Raw genomic sequence first — 21,779 nt, forward strand, 5'->3', positions numbered from 1 at the left:
AGCCTCTTCCAGAATGGGTGGAGCGACTCCGTCAACTGAGGAGGCCACACCCCTGGACAGCCTCACAGACAGACTCACAGACTCACAGACAGAATCACCTACGGAGAATATAATATAGATATTCACGCATTATTATATTATATACACATTTTTACATTATATACACATTATTATATTATATTCACACATTATTACATGATATACACATTATTACATTATTATTATTATTATTATTATTTTTGACTTGTTTTGGACGATTGATATGTCAGTGGTCGTCTGGCATGTGAAGGGGTGTGTTGTCAAATTTGGATAATCTATTGTAGGAGACAAAGGGAGATTTCAATGTGGACATTGTCGGGGCTTTCTAAAAAAATTGACTGTTTGTGTTTCTGTGTTTCTAAAAAATTAAGGGACAGACTTTATGAAATTGGTACCCATGCTGATAGGACAAGAATGGTAATATTTTGATAGGTACCAGGGAAGGGGTTCTGGTTAAAGATTTGTGGAATTGATAACACAAGGAATGATAATGGTAAACCTGAATGTATCTTGACTTATGGAAGTAGAATGACTTAATGAGTGAATTTTTTTTTTTTCTTTGCAAATCAAAAGAAATGGTAGAATATAAATAAATAAATAATAGGAACGGACGTATATAAGGGGTAGTTGACATGTTTTACAGATGGATACAGGTGGGACAGTGGGAAAGACCTTATCAAGACGAGCCGAACAATCAGGAGAAACTGGAGGTTCTTCATCAGATACTCCCTGAAAATGGTGATATTTGTCCTAGGAATACGTCTTCTAGTAGTGGGGACTGTGTGTTGCATGGAGTACACTGAGTCAATAAGACAACAAAATGTAACACCAGCGGCCAACATGCAGATGCATGATCATGTCATAGGACATAAGGAAAAGAGAAGTTTGATGGAAAATGGGGAAACGCCTTTAAAACCTGATGGATTACATGGATTTAATACTTTTCTGCACTTAGCCCACACAAGAGCTCATATAGCAAATGAGAGTAATTGTTGGATATGTACACAGATGCCACATTCTAGTGAGAATGGAATACCATTGGAGGTAGTTCCGTTTGGTTGGGATGAATTATGTAGTCGCTTCCCAAGGATGCGAACAGCAGTGTCATCTCAGGAGATAGTGATGTCAGGGGTACAAGGTTGGGAAAAAGGAGGGTATAAATGTAATGAATTTGAGGATAGTTTTAACCCTAAAAAGGAAACTGAAAAGATGCCCCCTTACTTACCTATTCCACAGCAAATAATAGGATTAGTTTGCTATTTTCGACCTCTAAGTCAAAAAAATTCTAAGTTTATGGGAAATCATATCACGTGCCTTCGATACGGTCTGGCACCCCGCTCTGCTCACCAAACTCTCCTCCTATGGTATCCATGGAAATCTCCATGCATGGCTTGCAGACTTCCTCTCTGGTCGTAGTCAACGTGTGGCCCTGAATGGATTTCTCTCATCTCCCCTTCCTGTTCAGGCTGGAGTTCCCCAAGGCAGTGTTCTGGGCCCTGTGCTTTTTCTGGTCTTCATCAATGATCTCTCCGACTCTCTGGAAAATCCTCTCTATCTCTTTGCTGATGACTCCACTCTCTGCCGCCCATTCCTCTTCCCTCAGATCGGCAGTCTGCAGCCTCCTCACTCTCTGAAGACCTGGACAAACTCACAGACTGGTCAAACAAGTGGAACATGTCTTTCAATCCTGACAAATCTCACACTCTTACGATGTCTCTCCGAAAAGATCGACTGGACAACCCTACCATCTACTTTCTCAACAATCCTCTCCAAGAAGTTCTGTCGCTCAAGCTTTTGTGTCTCACTATCTGCCATGATCTTTTCTGGGAAAACCACATTTCCAAGCTGGCCTCCAAAGCCAGTCGCCGACTGGGCATCCTCCGTCGTGCGAAGTCCTTCCTTGGCACACCTGAGCTCCTCACCACATACAAGGCTTTCATCCACAGCTCAATGGAATACTGTTCCCCCCTATGGGCCGGTGCTCCTGCCTCACACCTAGCTCGGCTTCACGCTGTTGAAACCAAAGCTTTCAGAATCATTGGAATCTCCCGTGATGAAGCTATCTCTGAGGGCCTTTCACTCACTCACCGCAGGCAGGTAGGTGGTCTTTCTGTCTTCTACCGACTCCTCTCCGGCCTTGCTCCCCCAGCTCTCTCTGTGCTCTGTCCCCCAAATATTCCTACAGGTCGCACAAGATCTGCCAGCAACCCTCTGATGGTTAAACGGCTGAAATCTCGGCTCTCCGCTCACCTTCACTCTTTCATTCCTCTTTTCTCCCGCCCCTGGAACAAACTCCCACACTCCCTTCAATCCCACTCCACCCTCCAGGTCTTTAAAACAGCTGTTCACCACCATCTCTTATCATCCCCCATCCAAAACCTTGATCTTTTCTACCCCCACTAATTCACCCCAGATCCACCTTGTTTGAAATTCCAACTTCTTTCCTGGAAGTCCCATGCCTCCCCCCCCCCCCCCACCCCCCCCCCAAAACTCTCCCTCCCACAGATCTCTCAATGTCTCCATGTCTCTCGGTCCCTGCTCTCAAATGTTGTGTTTGTGTCCTTCTCCCTCTCTCCCCATCTTGTCTACCGCTCCCGATGTTATATGTTTTATGTGTCGGTTTGTCTTTCTGTGTGATTAATGTTCGCTCTTTCACGAGCCTCGATCTTGTATCCAAAAAAAAAAAAAAAAGTCCACATGTCACCATTATTTTCATATTAATAGAAATATGAGAATACCTGTTACAATTCCGAAAAACGGGATGGAGAGAATATCTTTAAATTGGGAAGGTATTTGGATTGAGGAGTCGATATGGACGTATAATAATACATACGTATTTGATATGTGGACACAAGGCATACACATAACTCCCAAAACGTTGGGCAGGATCATGTTTTTTCGGTTTTGTACTCCCGCACATGCGCTTGCTGACAAAGTCACCAATGCACGCCCTGCTTTCTTGGCAGAAAAGGACCATTACATTCGGAGAATGGATTGGGATGGTAATATTCCCATTTTATGGAACCTGGAAGACAGGACGAGAACTTAGAGAAATGGCGTTGGCTATGAAGAAGTTGGCAAATAAAACAGCCAGTGGATTGGAAAAACTTACGAATGAGCTGGCAGCAACAAGAACTATGGCATTACAAAATCGTATGGCATTAGATATGCTGTTAGCAGAGAAAGGAGGTACATGTGCAGTGATTGGTACAGATTGTTGTACATATATACCCGATAATTCAGAGGAAATTTATAACATAGCCGATACAATAAGAAAAGCGGAGCAAAATTTCATGATTACACAAAAGGGGGTGCTTTTGCATGGTTGGAAAATGTATTTGGAGGAGTCGCAGCTAAGATACTCCAATACTTATTTGTTGGATTGGTAATTATATTAACAATAGTTTTGGTGGTGACTTGCTTGAAAGCCTTGGTGACGGTGTGTCTGAATAAAATAACTAACCATGAAATGGTGGTGAGAGGAAACAAATAAGGAAACAAAAGAGGAAACAAATGAGGAAACAAATGTGGAACCAAAAGAGGAAGACTTTTATGATAACATGGAAAAAGAGATAAAAATATTGAATCAAGTAATGATACAAATGAACAGAGTAGAGTCAAGATAACGACATAAAAGAAATGTTATGAATTGTGCCGGTTTTATAAGATCAGTGAACTCATATCACCCAAGTTAAAAACCATGAAAATTAATGTGATGTAAGGCACCATTTGAAGATGAAATACTTGTAGTAGAAACTATTGAACTAATTCCTCAAGTAAAAAAAAAAAAAATTGGGGAATCTATGATAATGAATACAATATGCATAGTTTGTTTGGAATTAGATATTCCTGTTTGTGATTTTAATCATATTTACTCATTATTAATGAATTTATTCCTCTTTGATTTGCATTACAAAGACTGCATGAGTTTAATTTTTCAAACTATGTTAACCTGAAAGCAACTTTAAATGCTATTCCTAGTTTTGTAGTGAAAATAAATACCTGATTTGGATATTATTCGTGTGAAGCATATAAATGAATATAACCTTTTGAATGTTTTGAGGAAAACAGCAAATTGTTAAATGTGAAGCTGTTATAAGATATACATGATTAGTTAAAACATGGTAATTTCATGTCAAGATGTACCCAACCTGATCCAGAGTGTGTTGAAAGCAGATTCAGATGTGGCTGAGTAAAGGATAAGACCAGATCACATCTCAAATGGAGTGATAACGGCTTTGGGAAGAGGTCCGTACAGGGAAAATTTGTGGCTAAAAATGAAGTTAATCGTGGCATACACCCTCCTTCTCAAAGAATGATAAAGGCACCTTCCTCTGTAACATTGGAAACGGATGCTTACCTTCACCAAGGAAAATTAATGTGACCATTCGCCTGGATCACATTGTAATGAGTGGGAAAGAGGCGATCACTTGCTTCTGTTCAGTTTCTGGAACATCCATCATGTCAGCAATTGTTGGATGACAACATGTTACCTCCAACTTCTACTGGATGCGGTGACTTGATGTCATTGCTCCATCAACTTCCAGAGAACCAGCATGGAGTTGTAAGTGGAGGGCCTTGCTTCTTCTCTACATGGGCCTCCATGACTCCGCTGGTTGTTCCTGGCATGGGCCATGGATAAATTTAACACCATGGTCCTAACATCACTATGGATGCGTCTGTCATCTCTGTTCCAGATCTTGCCGGTCAACCAACATCACATCAACACTTGCTGCCCACTCACGATGAGTGAGGAGGCAAGTCAACTACAACTGGACAAAGGCCTTGTTCAAGATCTACTACGACTTACGGCAAGAGTGGCAAAGATGCTACATGCAGAGCAGGGTCAGTTCATGATCCCGCCCAGCTACCACGACAGCGGAAACCCTACGCAAAATAGTGCAGGTGCTATGAAGACACCAGAAGAAAATGTTTCATACTTGATTTTCAAACATAAGTGATGAATGAGCCTCTTCTTTTTCAAACAGAAGTTCAACAGTCATTCTGCAGCAAAACGCATTCTGGAAGTATAATTGCCAAATGTTGCAGATGTTTCATATGGAATTATGCTGACAGTATTATTTAGAAAATGGTGAAATGAATGAAAGAAATAACTGTGAAAATGTTTATGGTGAACTGAAAATTGTTGTGCATTGGCAAAAGGTGAAGTTTGTTTGCAGAGACATTTATGATGCAAATGAAATGAACTGAACTATCAACATGGAGAGAGTCGACGAACAAAGGAACGTTTTTATGATCAGATTCTTCCAGGACGACGGTGTATGCCTTAGGTATTGAGAAATTGAATTACCAAATTTTTGTAATTTGAGGATCTTGTAATTGTTGTTTAAATTAATTGTTTAATTTAAACAAAAACAAAAATTAGGGAATGTAGAAGTTTAAAGACCTTTACAAGGCAAGGGTATGTGAGTTATCACAGACATGTAAATTGCATTGCCCAAACTCCATTCTTTCATTTGAGAGCTAAATTGTTTTTTTAAGCATTTCGTTTTAGCATAGGATACTAAAGAAAGTGCATATGGAACAAAAGGTGAAGACTGTAGTTTGTGGGATGACCTTTTTCACCTCTGTGGATGTTTGCTGGGGCGAGATTGCAGAGTCAGCTCTTGCTTCCAGTACAATAACTCATTATCTGAGATTGAACAGATAGGAAGCCCCAGAAAAATGTTCCCCTTCGGCCTGAACCATGACATTTTTCCTCTCCTTCTGTGATAGCCATCTTCTATAAACCACGTTGGTAACTTCATGAATGAAAACAGATGGTCAGGCGCCACAGAATCTGACCGACCTCTGGCAAATACCGTAATGACCTCAGGCTCCTCCCTGAGAAGATGAAAGAAGACTTCGTTTTATATAAGGAGACGCTGCGCAAGGCTTGAGCAGAGGACCTTCTTCAAGTCGACGTGTAGTATTGATTTTGTGTAAATGTATTGTGTATCTGAGTTGGATTCTCTGTCTTTTTAATCCTTACATTAAGCTGCTTCGACAACATTATTACATTATATACACATTATTACATTATATACACATTATTACATTATATACACATTATTACATTATATACACATTATTACATTATATACACACTAGCAGAAGTACCCGGCATTGCCGGGCGGGGGAGGGGAGGGGAGGGAGCGGGGGGGAGGGGAGGGGAACGGGGGGGAGGGGAGAAGAGTGGGAGGGGGAGGGGGAGAGGGGAGAAGAGGGGGGGATGGGGTGGGTGAGGGATGGGAGGGGGTGGGAGGGGGGAGGGGAGGAGGGGAGGAGGGAGGGGCCGGAGGGGGGAGGGGGGGAGAAGAGGGGGGAGGGGAGAAGGGTGGGGGAGGGGAGGGGGAGAAGGGTGGGGGAGGGGAGGGGGAAAAGGGAGGGGGAGGGGGAGTGGGAAAAGGGAGGGGGAGGGGGAGGGGGAAAAGGAAGGGGGAAAAGGGAGGGGGAGGGGAGAGGGGGAAAAGGGAGGGGGAGGGGAGAAGGGGAGGGGGTAGGGTGGAGGAGGGAGGGAGGGGGAGGGGGGAGGGGAGAGGGGGAAAGGGAGGGGGAGAGGGGGAAAGGGAGGGGGAGGGGGGAGGGGGAAAAGGGGGAGGGGGAGGGGGGAGGGGGAAAAGGGGGAGGGGGAAAAGGGGGAGGGGGAAAAGGGAGGGGGAGGGGGAAAAGGGAAGGGGAGGGGGAGGGGGAAAAGGGAAGGGGAGGGGGAGGGGAGAAGGGGAGGGGAGAAGGGGAGGGGTAGGGTGGAGGGGGAGGGGAGAAGGGGAGGGGTATGGTGGAGGGGGAAGGGAAGGGGGGACGGAGGGGGGAGGGGGAAGGGGGAGGGAAGGGGATGGCCAGTCAACAATGACGTTGCAGTTCTCATGGTCGGAGAGCAGCACAACAATCGGACATAATCCTGCATATTCGCAACAGCACGAAGCAGATTTTGGGGACTCACCGATCCTGTGACGTCCTCCAGTACCGGCGTTGCCGGGCGGGGGAAGGGAGACCCGTACATTCCCAACCCGTACATTCGCCCTCTCGACTCAAGCTCACTCGGACAAAAGCCTCGCACAAATTACACCATGAAGGCCCAATGGTCATGTCTATGCCACAAATCACGGGCGCACTGAATTGAAAATATATAGAACGCTCATACTCAGTGAAAAGTGAAGCCGCCATGTCGCCATCTTAGTCAGCACGACTCGACCAACTCGCTTCGTGGATCTCGTTTTGTGCGGCAATAAACTGCTCCAATCGGTTACGGAAGGGTTGTGGAAAGACGTTTCACAGCAGTTTCAAAGACATTTAATTCATATCGCACAAAATCGATACAAAACACGATCGCATAAAAGGTGAAAAAACGTGTGACGTGTGACGGGATGGAACATCACGTGATCGCTCTGAGCGAATCAGTCTGGCGGCGGTAATGGAACATCACGTGATCGCTCTGAGCGAATCAGCGAGCTGCTCTGGAACCGGCTGAGATTAGCGGGTACTTCGCTGAAATGCGCTGAGGTAAATATGAATAAAAAATATGGATCGTCAAATATTTTGAGTTCGGCCATGTTCGTCCCAGGCTCAATGGCCATGTCTATGTCAAATAGCAAGCACGTAAGCCTCTCCGTTTAGGAGTCTATCGGTAACATTACACACACACACACACACACACACACACACACACACACACACATACACACACAAACTGTGTTTTATATATATAGATTATTACATTATATACACATTATTACATTATATACACATTATTACGTTATATACACATTATTACATTATATACACATTATTACATTATATACACATTATTACATTATATACACATTATTACATTATATACACATTATTACATTATATACACATTATTACATTATATACACATTATTACATTATATACACATAACTACATTATATACACATTATTACATTATATACACATTATTATGTTTAATTCACACATTATTACATTATATACACAATATTACATTACATACACATCATTACATTTTTTTTTTTTTTTTTTTGTATACAGAGTCCAGGCTCGTGAAAGAGCTAACATTTATCAAACAAACAAGCAAACAAAGTATATAAAAAGGGGAGCGGTCGACAAGATGGGGAGAGCAGGGGAGGAAGCACGCAAACACAACATTTGAGAGCAGGGACATCGGGAGATGTGTTGGAGGGAGAGGGCCTGGGGGGAGGCAGGATAGGCATAAAACGCAAGGACACCAAGGACTTCCAGGAAAGAAGTCGGCATCTCAAAAAAGTGGATTTGGGGTGAAATTAGCGGGGATAGAAAAGATCAAGGTTTTTGATTGGGGAAGATAAGAGATGGTGGTGAACATCCGTTTTAAAGACCTGGAGGGAGGGGTAGGATTGAAGAGAGTGAGGGAGTTTGTTCCAGAGGTGGGAGAAAAGAGGAATGAAGGAGTGAAGGTGAGCAGAGAGTCTTGATTTTGGCAGTTTAACTATAAGAGGGTTGCAGGCAGATCTTGTGCGACCTGTAGGAATATTTGGGGGACAGAGCCCAGAGAGAGCTGGGGGAGCAAGGCCGGAGAGGAGTCAATAGAAGACGGAAAGACCACCAACCTGCCTGCGGTGAGTAAGTGAAAGGCCCTCGGAGATAGCGTCATCGCGGGAGATTCCAATGATTCTGAACGCTTTGGTTTCAACAGCATGAAGACGAGCTAGGTGTGAGGTAGGAGCACCAGCCCAGAGGGGAGAGCAGTACTCCATTGAGCTGTGGATGAAAGCCTTGTATGTGGTGAGGAGCTCAGGTGTGCCAAGGAAGGACTTCGCACGACGGATGATGCCCAGTCGGCGACTGGCTTTGGAGACCAGCTTGGAAATGTGGTTTTCCCAGGAAAGATCATGGCAGATAGTGAGACCCAAAAGCTTGAGTGACAGAACTTCTTGGAGATGATTATTCAGAAAGTAGATGGGAGGGTTGTCCAGTCGGTCTTTTCGGAGAGACATCGTAAGAGTGTGAGATTTGTCAGGATTGAAAGACATGTTCCACTTGTTTGCCCAGTCTGTGATTTTGTCCAAGTCTGCAGAGAGTGAGGAGGCTGCAGACTGCCGATCTGAGGGATGAGGAATGGAGCGGCAGAGAGTGGAGTCATCAGCAAAGAGATAGAGAGGATTTTCAAGAGTCAGAGAGATCATTGATGAAGACCAGAAAAAGCACAGGGCCCAGAACACTGCCTTGGGGATCTCCAGCCTGAACAGGAAGAGGAGATGAGAGAAACCCATTCAGGGCCACACGTTGACTACGACTAGAGAGGAAGTCCGCCAGCCATGCGTGGAGATTTTCATGGATACCAAAGGAGGAGAGTTTGGTGAGCAGAGCGGTGTGCCAGACCGTATCGAAGGCACGTGATATGTCGAGGGAGACACCTCTAATTTCCTGTTTGGCATTGAGGACCTCCATTCATTGTTGAGACAGCAGAAGCAGCATGTCCAGAGTAGAGTGACCTGGTCTGAAACCAAATTGACGATCAGAGATCAAGCCATTGGAGAAGAGGAAAGATTTCATATCCGAAGCAATGATGGATTCCATGACTTTGCTGATAATTGGGAGAAGGCTGATTGGTCTGTAGTTGCTACGATCTGTTTTTGCACCTTTTTTGTGTAAAGCGGTGATGTTGGCTGATTTCCAAGCAGATGGCAGTTGACCTTGAGCAAAAGAGAGGGTGAAGAGAACAGAGAGGGGGAGTGAAAGAGCGGAAGAACAGGATTTTAGGACCCGTGGGCTGATGCCGTCAGGTCCAGTTGCCAAATCAGAGACGAGGGTTGATAGAAACTTTTCCACCTTGTCAGGAGGAAAGGACACAGAGTCCAGGAGCAGCTGGGTACGACTGGGTATGGTGTGTACAGAGAGGGATGGGTTTGGGACACAAGATTTAGAGGCAAACACAGAGTTGAGGCATTCAGCTTTTTCACGTGCGGAGTCAGCTGTGTAGCCATTTGAGGTAAGGGAGGGGATGGAGGGGGAACAAACACCAGAAACAGATTTGACCAGACACCACCAGGATTTGGAAGAGGGAGACAGATAAGAGAGTTTGGTCATGAGAATGGCGAGATATTGTTTGCTGGCTCTCCTGAGGGTGGGCACACACTTGTTTCGGGCTTTGTGAAAAGGAAATGAGATTTCCTTCCGTTGGATTTGCTTTCCAGGAGACGAAGGCAAGTTGTTTCTGGGCAACAGCCGCACCACAAGATTCCGTGTACCATGGACGGGAGGAAGGGTATGACAACTGAAGACGAGATGTGATACATCTGTGCATGAGAGAGAGCAATTCACTTTGGAAGAATTCTCCCAGGATGAGTTGATGTCAGAGGTGGTAGAGATGGGAGACCAGTCCAGATGATTGATGGCTGCTTGAAGACCGTGCCAGTTGGCCTGAGTGAAATGCCAGACTCGTCGACGCTGAGCAGGCTCCCTGAGAATGGTCAGAGAGATGTACACTTTAACAAGCACATGATCAGATGAGGCGATTGGAGCAGATGAAGAGCAGCAGACATTTTCAGGGAAGTTAGTCATAACCAAGTCCAGAAGAGAAGATGCTCCATTGACTGAGATCCGGGTAGGGAAATAGACAGATTGTGTCAGTCCCAGTGAGTCACAGAAGTCCTTTGCTGAGGAGCCATGGCTGGTGAGAGAGGTACCCACACCCAGCCAACTGGCATGGTGACAATTGAAATCACCACATATGAGGAAGAGAGAGTTGGGATGAGTAGATAGAAGTTGGTCCATATTATCAGACAGCGAGATGTAGATGGAGTCATCACTGTTTGGTGGACGGTACAACACACATATGAACAAGAGGTGGGAGCGAAGGGGAAGCCGTAGCCAGAGGTATTCCTGGGGGTGAGTTGGAGAGAGTGCAGTGCAGGGCGAGTGAGGAAGAGAGTTTTTGATAAAGATAGCAACCCCGCCTCCAGGACGAGGCTCAGGTCTATCATACCGGAGGAGGGAGTAACCCAGGAGAGATACTAAGGAATCAGAGACATCATGAAGGAGGAAAGTTTCTGTTAAGCAGATCACGTCTGGTTTGTCAGAAGCAACCTGTATGGAGAGATCAGTTAAGTTTGAACGAAGGCCCCGGATGTTTGAGGTCCATACCATTAATGAAGAGGAAGGGGGGAGCATCGGATACAGAACAGGGGGTAGGAGGAGTAGGGTAAGATGTGGAAGAGGTGGAAGAGGTAGGGAGAGCTGTTGAAGGTGTGTCAGAGATTTCAGAAAAGCTCGGAGAAAGGGAAGGATGGGGCGGACAAAAGGTTTGATGGTGATTGGGTGAGGCACAATAAGGTGTTATTTGAGGAGGGGGAAGAGCGAGGCGGAAGGTTGGGGGAGATGGAGGTGAGAGTTGGAAGGGGGAAGAAGCGGGGAGGACGCTTTGAGGAGGAGGAGTGAGAGGGGAGAAATTGAGAAGAAATGAGGGTGGGGAGTTTAGGAGGGAAGAGACAAGGGGAGGGATTTGAAAGGGATGGGATATGGGGGAGATTTGGAGGGGAGTGGTGAGGGGGGGAGTCTAGGAGGGGAGGGGCGAGGGGGAGTCTTGGAGGGGAGGGGTGTGGGGGGAGTTTAGGAGAGAAGGGGCCAGGGGCGAGATTTGAAAGGGATGGGTGATGGGGAGGATTTGGAGGGGAGGAGCAATGGGGAAGATTTGAAAGGGATGGGTGATGGGGAAGATTTGGAGGGTAGGGTTGAGATTGGATTTTAGAAAGTGTACGATTAATGGGAAATGAACATTTATTGCAAAATGAGTTTCTTGTGACCTTCAAGTCAAAAATACGTTTAAGGATGCTGGAGGGAGGATGGAGTGCAGGAGAGTTTAGAGAATGTAGAAAAGCGGCACTGTAAGAGATGGAAAAAAATTTTGGGATGAATAGATTTGGTGAGCAAGTCGAAAGCAACCTTTTAAAGAAGAAGAAGAAAAAGGTTTTATAATATACGACAGAATAAAGATCTTGAGGGGAAAGTTTAAACATTTTAAAGTTTAACAGTGAAAACTATCTCAGGAAATGGGGGAGCAACACGTGGTCGAAGAACGAACGAACGAATAAGAACGAATAAATGAATGAGAACAACGAATAAGAACAGAGAAGGAAATGTTTTTTTTTTGTTTGTTTGTTTTTTAGTTGAGATTTACACAAGGAAGTAGGCTATGGGGTGAAAAGACTGGGAAAAACAGAGAACGAAAGTTATTGGAGCACAAACGACGGACCGCTGAGAGAAAAACAAAGCCTCAAGGTTGGACACTGTACAAGGCCTCAAACGACACGACATGAATTAACACGATTTTCTATACAGGTATGAAAGATTTACACCAATAATCTTCCTCGGGACACACTATACGTACACACACCATAAAATAAATACATTTATAACGAAAATACAAATGGGAACAATTACTTAACTTCGATTTCGATGGAGAGCTTCTCTTTCGAAATCCTTCGTCCCAAACCAATCTCTCTCTGTTCCCACCTTTCCCAGTTGAACCCAACTGCTCCTGGACTCTGTGTCCTTCTCTCCTGACAAGGTGGAGGAGTTTTTGTCAAACCTCGACTCTGATTCTGCAACTGGACCAGACGGCATCAGCCCACGGGTCCTAAAATCCTGCTCTGCCGCTCTATCTCACCCTCTCTCTGTTCTTTTCACCCTATCTTTTGCTCAAGGTCATCTGCCAGCATCCTGGAAATCAGCTAACATTACCGCTTTACACAAAAAAGGTGCAAAAACAGATCCTTGCAACTACAGACCAATCAGCCTGCTCCCAATTATCAGCAAAGTCATGGAATCCATCATTGCTTCGGATATGAAATCTTTCCTCTTCTCCAATGGCTTGATCTCTGATCATCAATTTGGTTTCAGACCAGGTCACTCTACTCTGGACATGCTGCTTCTGCTGTCTCAACAATGGATGGAGGTCCTCAATGCCAAACAGGAAATCAGAGCTGTCTCCCTTGACATATCACGGGCCTTTGATACGGTCTGGCACCCAGCTCTGCTCACCAAACTCTCCTCCTATGGTATCCATGGAAATCTCCATGCATGGCTTGCGGACTTCCTCTCTGGTCGTAGTCAACGTGTGGCCCTGAATGGATTTCTCTCATCTCCCCTTCCTGTTCAGGCTGGAGTTCCCCAAGGAAGTGTGCTGGGCCCTGTGCTTTTTCTGGTCTTTATCAATGATCTCTCCGACTCTCTGGAAAATCCTCTCTATCTCTTTGCTGATGACTCCACTCTCTGCCGCTCCATTCCTCTTCCCTCAGATCGGCAGTCTGCAGCCTCCTCACTCTCTGAAGACCTGGACAAAATCACAGACTGGTCAAACAAGTGGAACATGTCTTTCAATCCTGACAAATCTCACTCTCTTACTATGTCTCTCCGAAAAGATCGACTGGACAACCCTCCCATCTACTTTCTCAACAATCCTCTCCAAGAAGTTCTGTCACTCAAGCTTTTGGGTCTCACTATCTGCCATGATCTTTCTTGGGAAAACCACATTTCCAAGCCGGCCTCCAAAGCCAGTCGCCGACTGGGCATCCTCCGTCGTGCGAAGTCCTTCCTCGGCACACCTGAGCTCCTCACCACATACAAGGCTTTCATCCGCAGCTCAATGGAATACTGTTCTCCCCTATGGGCTGGTGCTCCTGCCTCACACCTGGCTCGGCTTCACGCTGTTGAATCCAAAGCTTTCAAAATCATTGGAATCTCCCGCGATGAAGCTATCTCTGAGGGCCTTTCACTCACTCACCGCAGGCAGGTAGGTGGCCTTTCTGTCTTCTACCGACTCCTCTCCGGCCTTGCTCCCCCAGCTCTCTCTGTGCTCTGTCCCCCAAATATTCCTACAGGTCGCACAAGATCTGCCAGCCACCCTCTGATGGTTAAACTGCCGAAATCTCGGCTCTCTGCTCACCTTCACTCTTTCATTCCTCTTTTCTCCCGCCTGTGGAACAAACTCCCACACTCCCTTCAATCCCTCTCCTCCCTCCAGGTCTTTAAAACAGCTGTTCACCACCATCTCTTATCTTCCCCCATCCATAACCTTGATCTTTTCTACCCCCACTAATTCACCCCAGATCCACCTTGTTTGAAATTCCAACTTCTTTCCTGGAAATCCTGGCAGTGTCCATATGTTTATACCTCTCCCACCCCCCCCCCCCCCTTCACATGCCTCCCCCCCTTCACATGCCTCCCCCCCAAAGCCCTCTCCCTCCCACAGATCTCTCGATGTCTCCATGTCTCTCGGTCCCTGCTCTCAAATGTTGTGTTTGTGTCCTTCCCCCTCTCTCCCCATCTTGTCTACCGCTCCCGATGTTATTTGTTTTATGTGTCTGTTTGTCTTTCTCTGTGATTAATGTTCGCTCTTTCACGAGCCTCGATCTTGTATACAACAACAAAAAAAAAAGAAAAAAAAAAGCGTGGACAGCTGCGAATAAACGAAACCTCGCCGGCAAGACCGGAAGCGGAAGTCCATTATATACACATTATTACATTATGTACATATTATTACATTATATGCACATTATTACATTATATACACATTATTACATTATATACACATTATTACATTATATACACATTATTACATTATATACACATTATTACATTATATACACATTATTACATTATATACACATTATTACATTACATACACATTATTACATTATATACACATTATTACATTACATACACATTATTACATTATATACACATTATTACATTATATACACATTATTACATTACATACACATTATTACATTATATACATATTATTACATTATGTACACATTATTACATTATATACACATTATTACATTATATACACATTATTACATTATATACACAATATTACATTATATATGCATTCTTACATTACATACACATTATTACATTATATACACATTATTACATTATATACACATTATTACATTATATACACATTATTACATTATATACACATTATTACATTATATTGTGGCGGACACGAAAGCACTGACGTGGTGACATCACCCCGCACACCAGGTGGGGGTGGGCCACGCCCCGGAGAGAGGCGTGGCCTCACGATATACACGGGGCGCGCAGCCCTGAGCAGCTCAATGTTACAGTGAGCTCTTGAATAAAGACTCTTACAAATTACCGCGTTGTCCGCTTCCTCCTTGCTTACAAGCAGCGCGCGTAACACCGCGCTTTACTGGTGACCCTCGACGTTGGATCTGCCGTAGTGATCCTTCCAAACACGACGCCATTGCCATGGCCAACAACGCGATGTCGGTTAAACTTCCCGAATTTTGGGAGGCCCAGGCCGAAGTTTGGTTCGTCCAAGCCGAAGCCCAGTTTCAGCTTCGGCGCCTCACCGACGACGACACGCGCTACTGCCACGTCGTCGCCTCCCTCGGGCCCGGCACGGCCGCTCGAGTTGTGTCCGTCCTTCGCCACCCACCGGACGGCCACAAGTACGAGGCACTCAAGCGGCTGCTCCCAGCCACGTTCGGCCTCACGGAGGACATACGGGCCGACCGCCTCCTGGATCTCCCCGAGCTCGGCGACACGCGCCCGTCGGTCCGAATGGACCATATGCTGTCGCTGTTGGGCGATGAAGCCCCTGGTTCTCTATTCCGGGCGCTTTTCCGTCGCCAACTTCCAGCACAGGTACGCCTCGCGTTGGCCGGGACCGTGCTAACAGAACCCCGAGCATTAGCCGCCGAGGCGGACAGGTACTTCGCGGCTTCGGACACGCGGGCGAGAGTCGGTGCGGCTGTCGCGGACCTCAAGGCTGACGCTGCTGCCCACCTCGTGGATCCCGAGGCTGATGCTGATTCACAGCATCAGCTTACACAGCATACGCAGCATGCTGATACGCACCTCGTGGCCGCCGCCACGCCCCGCCCACCGCCGCAGCGAAAACCGCCACCGCGGGGAAAACCGCCGGCTCCACCGGCCTGGCGGAGCCAGCCGCACTCCTCCAGCTCCACCACCTGGTGCTGGTTCCACGCCAAGTTCGGCCACGAGGCTTGACAGTGTCATCCGCCATGCTCCTTCAACAGGTCGGGAAACGCCCGGGCCAGCGCTCGATAGTGGCAATGGGCGCCGGCCGTTCGAGCAGCCTGCTGTTCATAACGGACACCTTATCTGGGCGCCGTTACCTGTGCGACACGGGAGCGCAGGTGAGTGTCGTTCCTGCCGGTACATCGGACAAGCACGCCGCGGGCGGGGGCCCCGCGCTGCTTGCCGCGAACGGGACGCCCATCCGTATGGACAGAAAACGCTGCCTCTCTCTGCGGTTCGGAGGGCATGTTTTCCGATGGTCGTTCGTCACCGCAGACGTGCCCATGGCATTGCTTGGCGCGGACTTCCTGTGCGCCAATGGGCTCCTGGTCGACGTAAAGCACAGACGTCTTGTCCAGGCCGAGACGTTCAGCTCGCTCGCTTGTGTGCTGCCCAGCTCGTCGAGCAGCTCACTGAGCGGCTCACCGAGCAGCTTGCCAAGCGGCTTGCCGAACGTTTCGGTTCCGGCCACGTTGATCTGTACGCTTCCGGCAGCGGACGAATTCACCCGCCTCCTCGCCAGCTTCCCGGCCCTCACGCGGCCCACCTTCTCGGTGGGGGCTGTCAAGCACGGGGTGGCCCATCACATCCCCACCGTCGGGCCACCGGTCTATGCCCGGGCACGCCGCCTCGAGCCGACGAAGCTGGCGGTAGCAAAAGCGGATTTCGCTTCCCTGGAGCGACTCGGCATCGTTCGGCGCTCGGAGAGTGCTTGGGCGTCGCCGCTGCACATCGTGCCGAAGCCCGGCGGGGGATGGCGACCGTGCGGGGACTATCGCCGTCTCAATGATGCCACCACCCCCGACCGCTACCCCGTCCCCCACATTCAGGACTTTTCCGCCCGTTTGGCGGGCATGTCCTTCTTCTCGAAGGTGGACCTCATACGCGGCTACCATCAGGTCCCCTTCAGGCCGGAGGACGTCCCGAAGATGGCGGTCATCACACCGTTCAGACTCTTCGAATTCCTGCGGATGCCCTTCGGTCTGAAGAATGCGGCTCAGGCGTTCCAGCGGCTGATGGACAGCGTCCTGCGAGACTTGGATTTTGTATACGTCTACCTGGACGATATCCTCGTCGCCAGCGCGTCCCGTGAAGAGCACCTACACCACCTCCGCACGCTCTTCGAACGCCTGGGCCAACATGGCCTGATTGTGAACCCCGCAAAGTGCCGGTTCCGCATCGCCGAAATCGATTTTCTGGGGCACCGCGTCACCAGGCACGGAGCCGTCCCCCTGCCGGCCAAGGTAGAGGCGGTGAAGGGGTTTCCGCGCCCCCACACGATCAGGGGGCTGCAGGAGTTCCTGGGCATGGTGAACTTTTACCATCGGTTCCTGCCCCGTATCGCCCAGCTCCTGCGCCCCCTGCACGAAGCTCTCCGAGGTAAGCCGGGCAAAGGCGACGTTACCTGTACCGAGCAGATGGACGCAGCGTTCACGGGCGCGAAGCTCGCCTTGGCTAACGCCACCATGCTCGCGCATCGGCGCCCGATGCACCGATCGCCCTCACCACCGACGCCTCGGACTACGCGGTGGGCGCGGTGCACGAGCAATGGGTGCGTGGAGCTTGGCAACCGCTGGCGTTCTTTAGCCGGCAGCTTCGCCCGCCCGAACGCCGTTACAGTACCTTCGACCGCGAGTTGCTCGGGCTTCACTTGGCGGTCAGGCACTTCCGCCATCTGCTCGAGGGCCGTGCGTTCACGGCCTTCGTCGACCACAAGCCGCTGATCTTCGCGATGGGCAAGGTCACCGAGCCGTGGTCGGCCCGGCAGCAGCGTCCCCTCTCGGCCGTGTCTGAGTACACGATGGACATCCGGGACGTCGCGGGGAAGGACAACCCGGTGGCGGATTGCCTTTCCCGGGCCGTCGCCCACGCAGTCCACCTCGGCATCGACTATGCCCGGATGGCAGTGGACCAGGCCGCTGACCCCGACGTCCAAGCCTTGCGGACCGCCGTCACGGGCCTCCGCGTCACCGGGGTGCCGTTCGACGGCGCGGGCGCAGCCCTCTTGTGCGACGTCTCCCTCGGGCGGCCTCGCCCCATCGTGCCCGGGGGCTGGCAGCGCCAGGTGTTTGACGCCATCCACGGCCTGTCCCACCCGGGCGCGAGGGCCTCCCAAAGGTTGATCGCCAACAAATTCGTCTGGCATGGCCTCCGGAAGGCCGTCCGCGGCTGGGCCAGGACGTGCCTCGCGTGCCAGCGCGCCAAGGTGCACCGGCACACCCAGGCCCCGTTGGCCCCGTTTACGGTGCCGGAACGCCGGTTTGACCACGTCCATGTGGACCTGGTGGGACCTCTGCCCCCCTCACGGGGTTTCACCCACGTCCTCACCATGGTGGACCGCACCACCCGGTGGCCGGAGGCCGTGCCCTTGGCGTCGACGATGGCGGCGGACGTCGCGCAGGCTTTCATCGCCACCTGGGTCGCCCTGTTCGGCGCCCCCTCAGACATATCGTCCGACCGCGGCCCCCAGTTCACCTCGGAGCTCTGGGGGGCGGTCGCGCAGGCGCTCGGGGTCCGGCTGCACCGAACCACGGCCTACCACCCCCAGGCTAATGGCCTGTGTGAGCGATTTCACCGCTCATTGAAGGCCGCGCTCGGGGCCACCCTCCGCGACGGAGACTGGGTCGACAGGCTCCCCTGGGTCCTGCTGGGCCTCCGGACGGCGCCCAAGGAGGACCTGCGTGCATCCGCGGCGGAGTTGGTCTTCGGGCAACCGCTGCGGGTGCCGGGCGAGTTCCTCCCCGACTCCACGGCACCATGGTCCGCGGCACAGCAGCGCTCCGCTCTGCAAGAGACCGCCCAGAGGTTCGCCCCGGTGCCAACGGCACGCCACGGGCACCCACCGACGCACGTCGCCCCGGAGCTTCGCACGGCGGAGTACGTCTTCGTCCGCCACGATGCCCACCGGACACCACTGCGGCCCCTGTACGACGGGCCTTTCCGCGTGCTGGAGACCGGGGTGAAGCACTTCACCCTGGACATCGGCGGTACTCCTGACCACGTTTCTGTGGACCGCCTCAAGCCGGCCCACCTCGACGTGGACCATCCACCGCCAATGGCCCGACCCCCGCGTCGGGGCCGGGCGGACCCCCGGCAACACCCAGCCCCGCCACCACGCCGCCCCCCGGTCCTGCACCCATCCCAGGGGCAGCCGGAGGCATCCCAGATGGCATCCCTGCATCCCAGACTCCGCCAGTCGCCAGGGGGAACTTCGGCCGGGTCATCCGTTTGCCCCGCAAACTGACCCTTCAGGTGCGTGGGGATTCTGGGGGGGCGCGTGTGGCGGACACGAAAGCACTGACATGGTGACATCACCCCGCACACCAAGTGGGGTTGGGCCACGCCCGGGAGAGAGGCGTGGCCTCACGATATACACGGGGCGCGCAGCCCTGAGCAGCTCAGTGTTACAGTGAGCTCTTGAATAAAGACTCTTACAAATTACCGCGTTGTCCGCTTCCTCCTTGCTTACAAGCAGCGCGCGTAACACCGCGCTTTAATATACACATTATTACATTATATACACATTATTATATTATATACACATTATCACATTATATACACAATATTACATTATATACGCATTGTTACATTACATACACATTATTACATTATATTGTAGCGGCTACCGCTGGGTTTACACAATCGCCTTGCACCTACCAAGGACGCGGAGCGATCACCATGCCGGGCTCGTCCAGGACGCCCGGGCAGGCCCGCCCTCGACTTGCCAGGCCGCGGCCAGGACGCCCAGCCACGCCCCCTCTCGCCTTTCCCGGGCAAACGCTCCGGGATAATGTGTGTATATATATTGCTGCCCGATAAACGGGCTTTTCAGAGTACCCGAGTTGTTTTGTGACAATAAAGAAACTCGGACGAATTCCAGCTTTTTGTCGCGTCCATTCTTCCGATTACGTGGGAGCACAGCTCCTTCAATATACACATTATTACATTATATACACATTATTACATTATATTCACATTATTACATTATATACACATTATTATATTATATTCACACATTATTACATTATATACACATTATTACATTATATACACATTATTACATTATATACACATTATTACATTATATACACATTATTACATTATATACACATTATTACATTATATACACATTATTACATTATATACACATTATTACATTATATACACATTATTACATTATATACACATTATTATATTATATTCACACATTATTATATTATATTCACACATTATTACATTATATACACATTATTACATTATATACACATTATTACATTATATACACAATATTACATTATATACACATTATTACATTATATACACATTATTACATTATATACACATTATTACATTATATACACATTATTACATTATATACACATTATTACATTATATACACATTATTACATTATATACACATTATTACATTATATACACAATATTACATTATATACACATTATTACATTATATACACATTATTACATTATATACACATTATTACATTATATACACATTATTGTATTATATTCACACATTATTACATTATATACACAATATTACATTATATACACATTTTTACATTATATGCACATTATTACATTATATACACATTATTACATTATATACACATTATTACATTATATACACATTATTGCATTATATACACATTATTATATTATATTCACACATTATTACATTATATACACAATATTACATTATATACACATTTTTACATTATATACTCATTATTACATTATATACACATTATTATATTATATGCACACATTATTACATTATATACACAATATTACATTATATACACATTTTTACATTATATACACATTATTACATTATATACACATTATTACATTATATACACAATATTACATTATATACACATTATTATATTATATACACATTATTACATTATATACACAATGTTACATTATATACACAATATTACATTATATACACATTATTACATTATATACACAATATTACATTATATATACACAATATTACATTATATACACATTATTACATTATATACACATTATTACATTGTATACACATTATTACATTATATACACATTATTACATTATATACACAATATTACATTATATACACATTATTACATTAAAAACACATTATTACATTATATACACAATATTACATTATATACACAATATTACATTATATACACATTATTACATTATATACACATTATTCCATTATATACATATTATTACATTATATACACATTATTACATTATATACACATTATTACATTATATACACATTATTACATTATATACACATTATTACATTATATACACAATATTACATTATATACACATTATTACATTATATACACATTATTAGATTATTTCCACACATTATAATTATGTTGTAATGTGTGTGTATTTTGCACTCACAGACTCTTTCCCAGGTGAGCGAGAGAACGACGTTGACGTGCGATGTTGTTGGAGATCTCAGCTTGCTTGTGTGACGTGCTCTGCAGATCGTCCAGGTATTTCTGAAACACCTCCTGTGGATGCCGGGAGAGGATGGGAACGCAGACAATGAATGGGATGGACGACCATTCTTCAAATGAAGAGTCAAAGCAGGACGGTAAACGTGCGGATCAGTGGAGATAGAAAAACGTTTCACTGGTGGACAGG

The 21,779-nt window shown here is 47.4% G+C and overlaps 1 protein-coding gene across 2 annotated transcripts in view; it reads right to left on the minus strand.

Moving 5' to 3' along the window:
- LOC137429547 (transmembrane protein 120A-A-like) overlaps positions 1–21,779 on the minus strand; it is a 184,594-nt gene that overhangs the window by 110,062 nt on the left and 52,753 nt on the right. For both annotated transcript variants that reach the window (XM_078779564.1, XM_078779563.1), the window contains exon 2: positions 21,534–21,646. In XM_078779564.1, the coding sequence (XP_078635690.1) occupies positions 21,534–21,646 (113 nt within the window). The remainder of the gene's footprint in view (positions 1–21,533; positions 21,647–21,779) is intronic.

The sequence above is a fragment of the Myxine glutinosa genome, chromosome 6 (assembly GCF_964187855.1).
Source record: "Myxine glutinosa chromosome 6, kmMyxGlut1.1, whole genome shotgun sequence".
In the NCBI taxonomy this organism is placed as follows: domain Eukaryota; kingdom Metazoa; phylum Chordata; class Myxini; order Myxiniformes; family Myxinidae; genus Myxine; species Myxine glutinosa.